Source organism: Rhinopithecus roxellana, chromosome 19, assembly GCF_007565055.1.
Source record: "Rhinopithecus roxellana isolate Shanxi Qingling chromosome 19, ASM756505v1, whole genome shotgun sequence".
Taxonomy (NCBI): domain Eukaryota; kingdom Metazoa; phylum Chordata; class Mammalia; order Primates; family Cercopithecidae; genus Rhinopithecus; species Rhinopithecus roxellana.
Window position 1 is genome coordinate 5,561,908 of NC_044567.1, and position 11,359 is coordinate 5,573,266.

The following is an 11,359-nucleotide window of genomic DNA, read 5'->3' on the forward strand; positions in this document are numbered from 1 at the left end:
GGGGGGGGGGGGGGGGCTGGACAATTTGGATGGTGAGAGAAGGCAGTGTAGACACAGACGCAGAACACAAGATCCTTAAACAAAAATTGAGACCCTCTTCCATTTTGTGAGAGTCACAAGAATAAATATTTCTGGGACTTCCCGGCCCGTCTCCCTTCACGGGGTTCATTACGGGGCGGGGAGGGAGGAGACAGTCTCGGAGAAGTTAGAGGTGCCAGAAGCCGAGTTCCTAGACCCCAGCTGGATTTTTTTTTTTTTTTTTTTTTTTTTTTTTTTTTTTTTTTTTTCCTATTTCTGGCGGCGGGCGGCTGGGGAAGCAGCTGTGCTGGGGCGGCTGTGGTCTCCCGGCGGGTGAGGCCGAGAGAGAAACCGACCTCTAGGCGGCGCCCTGGCGTTGAGTCCGCGCTGAACAAGATTCTCGCGCAGCTCTGCGTCCCGCGCCGGGTGAAGGGGCCTGTTCCCGCAGGCGCTCGGGGCTCGGCCTGGAGCTGGCCGCCGGCATGTCGCCTCTGGCGCCCTCTGCCAACCAAGAGAAACACGGTTAAATGAGTGCGCTGGGACAGAAATCCACAGCTAATTAAGGCCCCATCCGCCCCCACCCCCTGGCCCTTACCTCCTAACCCCATCTCCGACGCTAGGGAGCCTTCCACAGCCCGAATCTCCTTTGATCTCCCCAGCAGCAGGCTAGAGGGCAGCGCCAGCATCTTTAACCCCCTCCCCCAGCTTGCAAAAGAAGACACTGAGGTCCGAAGGGATTAAGTGATTAGCCCAAGATCAGAGCAGCTATTAAAAGTGGTGAAGCAGGGCTGGAGGAGGAGCCCTCTATTCCAAGGGGAATGTTCTTTATCCGAAATTACCATAACGATTCACCCCCTCAAAACGTGTCTTTCTTGTACGCAAAATTCATCTCCAGAAAGGCAGCTTTTTGGTGTTTTCTATGTTGGACGTTTGGCGTTTCTTGAATTTCAAATTTGTGGAGGCCCATAAGAAAACTGGAGGCGGACATAGGGACAGCTGGGCCAGGATTCAGAGCCAGGACAAATCCAGTCCCCTCTCTTCCAATAAATGCTAACTCCTCACTTATGACCTCCCTAGCTGCACAACCCTGGCCAAGTGCCTTAGGCCCCAAGGTGCCCAGATGAAGACCTACTGGACAGGGAAGTTGAGAAGTGCGAACACTTTGTGAAAGAGGCTCAACAACTAAGAGAAGCTGCCAGCAACAGGACTGCTCCGCAGCCCCCAAACCAGGGGTGTTAGGGCCAGTCAGGCCACTCTCCTACTTGACCCAAATAGGGCCTCTTTGTTAAATTCTTGTGGAGCAAGGAAAGAGAAGTCTTGTTCTGGAATGAGCCCCTCAGAGACGTCCAGGGCCTAGGAAGAGCAGGATAGGAGAAACCAGGGTCCCTCTTCCCCTTCCCCTGTGGCAGAGATGCCATTTTATACTGCAGAGCCCTCTGAGAGACATTTCTGCAGTTATTCCTAAAACAGAGGCGCCAGAGAATCACCTGTGGAGGAAGAAGGGCAGAAGAGGAGGGACAGGCTGCTGGGACCAGGCAGCAAAGGACAGGCACCTACTATGGGGCAGACTATGATGGGTGCCTGCTGGGATCTGCAGTCCCACAAGAGGTGCATTTCCCAGCCGGCACGAGCTCTTGAGGATGCCTAATTACCCAGCGCACATCTGGAGCAGCTGCGCCCTCGGACACATTATTTCGCTCCAACCCCTATTTTCATTCCGGAGGTTGAGTCATAAAAGACTCTAGAGGCAGAATAAAGTCAGGTCTGTGTGTGTCAGCATTCCTGTGTGTGAGTGTGTGTGAATATGTGCACGTCCGGGGCGACGTCTGTGCATCTCACTGTGATTGCCCAATGGATTCGCTAAAGTTAAGGGGGAAAAATGGAGCAACATCAGGCGAATTCAACTGTGAACATACTGTCAGCCTCATTATCCGCCCATTTCAAGGGAAAGCATTTGGGTTTTGGAATTAGCCAGTTAATTGCCTCACTTCTTTGTTCACTTTAGGGCAGGAGAAACTATCTGCATCCTATTAAAGCATTCTATGTTTCAAAACTTTAAGATCTCCTCATTCTCAATTTTCTTTATTTCTATCTTTATAACACTTGAGCACTCAGATCTGCCCGTATCTCTCTCTCTCTCTCTCTCTCTCTCTCTCTCTCACACACACACACACACATACACACATGTGTTTCATGCTTGAAAAATAACTCTTAGTTTCTGCATCTGTAAAATCTGGTGTCTTAACTCTTAAAGTTAATGTAAGGATTAATTAATGTACTATGATTTACTATGTGTCTAGCATTTAGCACAATACCTGGTGCACAGGCAGCATTTAGTAAATAGTAACTACTAATAACAAGGAGGAGGAAGAAGAGAAAAGAGGAGGGGGAAAATGGGAATAGGAGGTGAGTGGCAAGGAGGAAATCTGCTTTGTTCACAGAGAGCCGGTCTAGGACGGAGTGTGTGTGTCTCAGCTGTATATGTATAACGTATTCTCTTGACTTAGAGCAATGTCTATAAAAGCGAGGCCCCTTGGACCCCTTGACCTGTAACTACCTCTTCAATAAGGTACAGAGAATTGGGGCAATTATCTGGCTCATTTCAGGTTCAAACTCCCTTTAGCCTGAAGTATCTGGATCTCACAGGGGAAAGGTCTGAGAAGTGGTGACTTGTATTCCTTTGACTTTTCAAGGAGTTCTTTCCCTTTGCTGCGGTGAGCATGGTCCTGCCTTAGAAAATGGGTAGACAAGAAATAGGGGGCCAGGAAGCTGGAATTAAACAGAACATCTGAGAGATGCTTGACAAAAACCAGGTCTTACCTACTTCCTGGGTACCCAGGAGGCGGCCCTGAAGTTCTCCATGCACTCGTCCTAGAGGACCACCGCCCCACTGAAAGAAGTCACAGGCTTTTGCCTGCTGGGGACTTTCATTCCACATTCAGCAATCATTTCCTGAGCGCCTACTGTGCCCAGCACTGGGCTGAGCTCTGGGGCTTCAGCAGGGCTGCACCCTACCAGTTAGCAGTGCTGATGTGGCAGCCAGCAAGAGGTCTTGGCTCCTAGAAATAAGTCCAGGACACAAGAAAGGGGACAAGCCTGCTGGGCAAAAACTTCTGGCCAATAGCAGCACTGCCTTTTCAGGGCCAAAGTCCTAATGCAGGGGTGGAGCCAGAAGGTCGGGAGCACCCCCTTCCAACTGTCTATCAGAAAAAGGCCAACTCCACAGTGCAGGGCCCAGTGCAGGAGGGGTGGGGCAGGCAAAGAGATGGCTAGAGGCTCCTAACCCTCAGTCGGAAGTTTCTGAGAACACCAATTAGCTTTCTTTAATTAGTAAAGTAAGGAGCAAATGAGCATATATTTCTTCTGCTCTGATTAAAAGCATTTAGGTCAGGTTTTCACAGCCAGGATTATCCAGTTTAAGCTGTCCCAAGAAGAGAATTGTTTATTTTTTTCTTTGTATTTTCAGGCAGGGGTCTGAATACTATTAGCCAACCATTGGTTTTTTGTCACAGCCTCGAACTGCTGGGCAGGTGGGTGGTGGTTGTGCAGCGCAGAGAGGGGCAACTAGAAATGAGTTGGAGTCTTTCCTGTGCCAAGTCACATTTGTTTGAAATGTATAGACAATTGAGGAGCAGCTAGGAGGGCTTGGGTTTGGAGTATAAGTATGTTTGGAGGGGAGGGTACAATTAGCCAGATAATTTCCAGTTATCCTAATTTGTCTTAACATAGTCCTCGAAAAATGAAGTTTATTTACTTCCCAGACCCCAAAGAAGCCTGATTTTTCTCCTGGGAGATTTAGCTTGGTCAATTCACACAGGTGGGGAGATGGCCAGGAAACTTAATAGGTTGGGGAAGAACAGCTAAGTCCTTCTTTACACTCTTTGTCTAAACAGGACACAACCCATGAGGCTGGGCATAATTAGGAGGTCCCCCAGGATAGTCAGGGGTCACATGCTGTTTATCTCTTACAAAAAAAGATTACTAAAACATTAGGGAGCAAATCCTTCCCCTTTAAGTCCAGCATTTGGTATTCCCTAGCCTCTAACCTTGGCTAAATCAGCCTCAAGTAGAGCTGGGGTCCCTGAGGAAAAGTAATAAGTGAGTCAATAAGGGACACAAAGGAACACTCTGTTGGCCAATCCCCATTTGCTTGACTTACAGACAGCTTTACTTAGGAGGCTGTTTCCAGATAGTCTTCCCTTTCAGGAGTCCTGGTATGGTTTTAAGTCCCTGGGAAGCTGCTTAAGCCTGATTTCCTTCCATTGCACTTCCAACTGCTGGCCAGTCCACGATCAGCTTTCCCCAGCAAAGCTCTTCCCACATTCTCAGGCTCCCAGCTGCTAGGAAGGAAAGACTGACTCCCACTGGGAGACCAGACCCTACAGGTAATGGTGGGGAGAGGACACTGCCACCGGAGTGTTGTTAAAGGTGAAGGTTGACCTGGCAAAATGGAGATGTCAGCCAAGAGAAAGGGTGAAGAGCTACGTAAACTGACTATATTTGGCCACGGCATTTCCCAGACACCAGCTCCTTTGATCTATCCAAATTGTAGTTCTTAACTTGGTGTCTCAGGAGACTGAAACTCTCTGACATTGTGGGATTTGGTGAGTACTACATAAGTGCATTTTTTTTTTTTCTGGGTAGAGGGGAATCAATATTGTTCATCAAAATTTAAATGATCATATCAGGGAGCGGCCCCCCAAAATGTTAAGAACCTCTCATCCACCATTCCTATACAACCAACCAAAAATGTAATGCAGAGGGAGGCGTTGTAATAGACTTGGGTATCTGACAAGACAAATTAAAAGGACAAACAATTTCTTGTTTCACAAGCTTGAATAGACACTGTCACCTGGACTTCCTGGAACACTAGGCACCAGGTCGCAGGTGCTAGGGACTCTTGGACTGAGACCAGGCAGGCCACAACACCCAGTCACTACCTCCTCCGTATTTGCCTTTTCAGACAAGGAGGATGCAAGGTCTCTGTGTCTCTAATCAAAGTGATATGGAGCTTTTATCCACTGGGGCCTGGACCTTCCGCCATTTGCCACCTTGTCCAAAGCCATCTCATACCGAAAGAGAATTGAACGTTTCAGGAAACACTTCCCCTTTGCAAATGCCCTTCTCTTGGGGAATGGGTATAGTGTCCAAATCTCCAGCTCCCACCATTTCCAACCAGCCCTGAGGAACTGTCTGAGACCCCAGAGCCCAGAGACCATCAGCGGGGGCCAACAGCTATGACCTTTGAGTTTTCTTGGCCGCTGGGTCACAAAAAGGGTGCAAGAGGCAGCTGGACAGGTAGACAGAAGTAGGCAGAAAGAAAGGGGCCCTGGACGGCTGTCAGAGAAAAGACGGAGAATGACAGAGAAGTGAAGTAGCTGGACTGGAGGTGGGAACTGGAGCGCAGCAGGCAGGTGGAGTGGCCAAAACCCGCGTGCTAAGAAGAGCCCAGAGGGGCGGCAGAGGCGGCCAGGCGCGTCTCCGTTCCCCATCTTTACGCTGGGGTTAATGACCTCCTCAGCGCCCCCTCGTCCCAAACCACCCAATTACAACTCCTCAGGCTCCTTAATACTCTGATTAATTGGCTGGTTCGGGCGGATGGAGGTGCTCCTCTGCTGGGGACCTGGCGGGGTTTCGCTAGATCATTTGTTAATTGTGGGAAGGAAGGTCGCATTCGGGGAGAGGAAATCCAGGGCTGGAAAAGTGGGTGAGCGGCGCTGGCACAGGCGGCCAGGAGGGAGCAGATGAACTGTTCTTTAGGACCAGCGAGGTAGTCGGGAGCGCTGAGATTCAGAGACTAGGACCCACTCCCTCTCTGAGCAGCAAATCGTGAAGAAGATGCTCATTCGGTAAGGGCGAGGGAGCCCTGCAAGGCGCCCCACCCCGGGCTCGGTCTATCCGCGCGCCAAGATCCCGCTTGGGGCGAGGCGCTGGGTCAGCGTTTAGAGCCACTCCCTGCGCTGGTGGCTGGATATAGCCTCCCTATCACACCTCATCTTCCCCCTTCCCCGACGGCGGAGGTTGTGAATCTACAGGCCCTTCACCTTGAGGCATCGGAGGGCGCACCTTTGTAATTGTGGCCTCACTTCGCCCCTTAAGTACCGCTTCCGGGAGCCGAGGCTGGATATGAAAGCCCGGTTCCTAATCCTCTGCTTTGGCCCCCTCCTCCGGACTACTGGGACTCCAACCTAGGCCCTCCCCAGTTTCCATCACTGCGACGCCAACCCGAGGCTGGGCTGTCTGCGAGAGGGAGCTGAAGGCGCGCGGAATCCCGAGATGCCCCTGACCCTCCTCTCAACGCTGACTCTGCGGCTCCCGCCCGGCCACCTCCCTATGGGGCAGACTTCCTCTTCTCCTGCTCACAGCAGGGAGGCAGTAGCGGAACCGGTCACCAGCTTGCACGGAGTTCTTCACTCTGCGCCCAGCCCCGGGACACAGGTGCAGATCGCCAGCGGAGCACTGCGGAGCGCTCGCCGTCGTGCACTAGGGAATCCAAGACGGAGGACTTGGTCCATTCCACCCAGTCCCAGGCAGGTCCGCAGCGGAGGGACTCAGCGGTCTCCAACCCCTGGTCGCGACTTCCACGACCCTCCACCCCCCGAAGAGACCTGATCCCATGGAGCTGTCCCCCTAGGAGCCGCAGCGGGAATAGCAAGGCAAAGGGGACCACTCAGCCCCCAGGAGGAGCCCAGAAGCGAGAAGGTTGCTGGGGGGAGCCTCTGGTTCCCTCTGGTTAACCTTGGAGCCCAGGAACTCCCTGGACCAAGGAGTGAACAGACCTGAGGAAGAGGTAAGAAGAGGTTTAACGAGTAAAAATTTGGACTGTCTAGTCTTATATTGCTTTAAAGCATGAGGAATTTGGGCACTGACTTCTCTCTCCTTAAAGGAGTTTCTGGCGTTCTGGCCAGTCCTTGCGTGTCTGCACCAGCGCCGTCAACAATTTAAGGAGGAACTTTTCTGGGTGGTTGAGGCTTTAGAGTTCATAGTTACCTTTTAAAAAAATCATTACTGTTACTTAATATCTAGGTTATTTTGGACTAAGCCCCCATCTTCGCTCTAGCCGAAATTCGGCCTTTAACAGTACTAGAGAGTGCTTCAAAAGAGGAGGGCTGTGGAAGAAGTGATTCAGACGGCCCCAAGAGGGGTGATGGGAAAGAGTGAGGGCTTTAGCTTTAATGATCTCTGCAAGTTAAAGGCCATTATTCCTATAACTGCAGCTGGGGAAAGGGCAGAGGAGGCAAGGATGGAAAGTGGGCTGAGGGTGGCCACTTTGGCATCTTCTTGAGAAAGGAGGCATTTGAATTCCCTGGCCCAACTAAAAGCTCTGAGATGCTTTTGCCATTTGCTTTACAGACAGTGGTGGCAAAGAAACACTGCCACCAGGGTGTTTTTAAAGGTGAAAGTTGACCTGGTAAGCACTGAGATCAGCTAAAGGAAAAAAAAAAAGTAAAGACCCGCGTTTGGTCTCAACATTTTCCAGACACAAACTTCTCTAATTAATCCAAATAGTTCTCAACCTGAAGTTCAAGGAATTTGAAATCCTCTGAAATTGTGGGATTTCACAGTTCTACAAGAAAGCTGTCACTTTCTGAGAAGCCCTGGGAGGTGAAGGAAGCAAGAGGAGGTACATGAGGAAAGGAGGTGAGAGGCCGCAGATCTAGCTGTCTAGACATTGAGCGCTGGACCCCCAAGCTCTGAAACTCAAGCTGACCCCATCTACACATTGCCAAACTGAGTGCAAAGTTGCAAGGCAGCCAAGGAGATAAATTGTATTTACTGCTTTAAGGATGAGTTTGGGTGTCTAAGCAGATTATAAATCTGGGTGTTTCCAGTATTTGTTTCTTTCTTTTGTTTCTGAGTTTTGGCCCAGAGTAGTTTCTGGGGCCTTTGGGGCAGTTAGGCAAGAGAGGGACTCAGACCTCCAATCCCTTGATCTTGCCTTTACTTGGTGAAGAGCCCAAGGTTCCCCACTGGCAGGCAGGGTCAGAACCAAGTTGGCCCTAGGTCTTGCCCCAACCCCCCAGCCCTCAAGACTCCTTTCTCTGAGACCAGGCCTCTGGCCAAACTGCAGATTCCCTCCACACCTGGCCACTGGAATAATGATGGCATTTTTGTCTTCTCCCATTTTTGAAAACTGCAGAAGCCCCAAATCCTTAGTCCCTCTTGAGGAAGGAGGTACCATTCAATCTTGGGGTGCTGGTGGGGGACTGTAGAATCAAATATCCTCTAAGCCTGTGAGGACAAGGTCTGCTAGGATGACTTGGTGTCAATTACAGTTCTGACTGCTGCCTGGATAGGTCAAATATTCCCTCCTTTCCCTCCTCATTCCTTCTGTTCAAGCCCAGAAAATTCACAGATTTTCTGTTTGGAGAGAGAGAAAAAATGGGCAAAACCTGGGAGTAAAAGGAAGATGAGGGAGAAGAAAACTAGGGAGAGGAAACAATAGACTAAAATAACAAAATTCTCCAACCCAACAGCACTTTAAGCTTGACTTTTAATCTGGCCAGAAACAAAAAGAAGTTGGAGGCAGGGTGGGTAGGATGTGAAGTTCCCAGCCCCACAGATTCTCCTGTCCTCATGGGCTTGGTGCCTTCCCAGGTGGTGAGAACCGTGTCTGTTGTGGGGGTGGGAGGGATGTCCTGGGTCTTTCAAGTTGCAATGTGGAGAGTAAGGCTCTTTCTAAGGGTCTCTGAGGTCTCCCACAACACCTTGCTTGGACTAGCAAAGCTTTTCTTTGCATTTCTTCTGGGGCAGTGTGTATGTGTATGCCTGTGTAGGGTGGTGTTCTAAACCACGGCAGAAGGTGAGCAATTCTCCTGGTGAGCCAAGGGCTATATGTTTGGGGTAGAGGAGGCTTCATCCTTTCTGAACTGAGGAAATGGGGACTTGGAGCCAAGTGCACCAGACTTTAGGGAAAGCGAGGAGCTGCAGCTCCAAAAGGGGATTTGGAGGGAAGATTATATCAGGAACGGCTCCCCGGACTTGCTTCCTCAAAGGATTAGGGAAGTGCACTGAGAAAAGAGAACTCAAGTCCTCTCCATTAGGCATCTTTGTGCTTCCATTTGTACTGGAAAGCACAGTCCTGGGCAGTCAGTTGCACATTCCGCCTCTGGTATGTGGAATATGTGAAATATACCAAGCAATGGTCTACTTCAGGAGGGAGGAGGCATATAGATGAAAATATGAATTTCCCTTGTACTGCCTTTATTATTGAGCACAATTGGGAGCACATAATTTCATGTCTCTTTTGCATGTCTGTATAAATCCTCAATCTTTAAACGGTGGTTAACTACTCTGAGAGGCATAGTTGCTGTCATATAAGATTCCTAGCTGACTCCTGCGGGTTACTAATTCCTCCCAGACTCCACAATACCCACGATGCACGATGCACACCCCTTTATGCTTGCTTTTCTCTACGTGCCTTTTCAAAGGCGAATAATTTTTGTATTGACCCATGAGTCAGTCCATACAGTTTGAAATCCTTTGGATGCCCTCTGCCTACTCCCATAAACAACAGGCCCCTCCACAAAAATGCACATGCCCTGTTTTTGTGAGTGTGAGGTTCAAATAAGATGGCGGCTCCTGGCATTCCTTAGATTCAGATACACGGTCTCTCAGGCAGGAGGCTGCTCACAGTCCAGAGGGGAAGGAAACCTATGCGGCCCCCAAAAGCCAAAGCAAGAGACTCCCCCAAGTATTCTGCCCCTTCCACGCTAGGAGGCAGCTAGAGAGACAGCGCGCGGGAGAGCTGATTCTGCACCTTGGGGACCTGGGGGCTTCTGTCTAGACTAAGAGTTCCAGGCCAATTTCTAATTTCCATTAGGAAAAGTGGCCCTTCTTCCTTCCCAAGCGATTCCTCATCCCCAAGGCTGCTCAGGGTGGCTGGCCCATGCCTCTCTCATCCGCCTGGAATCCGGGGTTGTGAGCATGAGGCCCAGGACGCAGGGCCTCAGGCTGGGCGGGGCACTGAGCACCCGGCTCTGGGGAGCCAGGGTTTCCGGTAGAATGAGGGGAGGCGACCCTTTTCCCCATACACAAACCTTCTCTTAGAGAGGTAGGGTCGGGTGCGACCGCATGGGAAGGCCAAGGCGTTTTTCGGGTGCGCCCCGAGGCCCCACCCGGGAAACTGCCTCGGTCTGGAGATCAAGGTTAAGCCGGTGGCCCTGGGTAGCCCACGCCTGCCACGGGCAGTCGGTCCTGAAAGCTCGGGCCACGGGGCTGTCCAGCTTGGAGAGGGGCCTTTCACGCCTCAGTCCCCAGCTGCGAGAGGAAGGGCTGCGCCCGCCTCCTCACCTACCTCTCGGAACCACGCCGTCCGCCGCGCGTCTTGGTAGACTGCAGGAGCCCAGGGCTTCTGGGGACTGTGACGGCGCCCAAGGCGGGGGATAAGGCGGCTCCGGGTCGCCGCCCTCTGCCCCCCCGCTCTGTGAAGCCTCTCGAGGCAGTGTCTGTGTCTGGGGCAGCGACGCCGACGGCGCTGGGGGCGCGAAGGGGCTCATGCTCCTGCGTCCCCCTGGCGCCAGTGAGTTGCGGGCGAGAACAGGGTCCGGGAGGGGGATTGGCGCGAGCGCTTCCTGCCTCCGCCCGGGCGGGGCTCGGCCGTCTCACCTGCCCCCACCCGCGGCGCCGTCGGATCCCAGAGCTGCTGGTGAGGAGATGGGCCTGGCGCGCCGCGGGAAGGCCAGAGGCGCGGAGGAGCAGCGCCCAGATGGCCAGAGAGAGCAGAGAAAGAGAGAAGGGCGGGGGGGAGAGAGAGAGACAGAGAGAGAGAGAGAATATAACAGGCAAGAGAGAAGCAGATCCAAGGGCGCGCCCAGAGAAACCATCAAATGCACAAATAGACAAAAGAGGTAGAGGAGAAAGCCGAGTTCCAGGGACTGAAAGAAGCCATGGGCGTCTGAAGCGAGCGACAAGTTATCCTTGGGAGTTGGAAATGTGAGAGGGAGGGGCGAGGCCGAAGGAGGCTGAGAAGGGAGGGGGCGCTCACACCCTGGGCGGGAGGCGACTGATCCACACGTAGGGCTCCGTATCTGGAGAAAAAGAGAGCGCCGGACCCTCCTCCGCCCACCTCCGGCCCCAGCCGCAGCCCAGCGACTTCCCGCCATCCTCGGACACCGAGCGGCTCCTGCCTGGGGTTGTCCCACCGGGATGGCTGCACCAGGCTGAAGGCTGTCCCTCTACCTGCCTCCTTTTTTCTGTTCCCTGTGCCTTACATGGGTTCATTCCTATTCTGGGAACCCAGAGGGAACGACCTTGGCCAAGGTCAGAGAAGGAGCTTGAAAGTTTCACTTTCCATCTTAGCCCTCAGGACGCCTTTGCGTTTTGGCCCTTTGTTACCGTG

The 11,359-nt window shown here is 52.0% G+C and overlaps 1 protein-coding gene across 1 annotated transcript; it reads right to left on the minus strand.

The window, feature by feature from the left end:
- Positions 1-256: 256 nt before the first annotated feature.
- LOC104659594 (actin cytoskeleton-regulatory complex protein pan1) lies at positions 257-10,732 on the minus strand. Its single transcript, XM_010359674.2, has 2 exons — positions 10,316-10,732; positions 257-519 (listed from the first exon to the last, which is right to left on the minus strand). Exons 1-2 carry the CDS (start codon positions 10,515-10,517, stop codon positions 377-379), a joined length of 345 nt encoding a protein of 114 aa, XP_010357976.1. The 5' UTR covers positions 10,518-10,732; the 3' UTR covers positions 257-376.
- Positions 10,733-11,359: the final 627 nt, after the last annotated feature.

Bases quoted from the DNA above. Each gene is read 5' to 3' on its own strand.
- LOC104659594 (XM_010359674.2), bottom strand. From the start codon at position 10,517: ATGAGCCCCTTCGCGCCCCCAGCGCCGTCGGCGTCGCTGCCCCAGACA. The intron at 520-10,315 runs GTAGGTGAGGAG...CTTGGTTGGCAG, and splicing joins GGACGGCGTGGTTCCGAGAG to AGGGCGCCAGAGGCGACATG.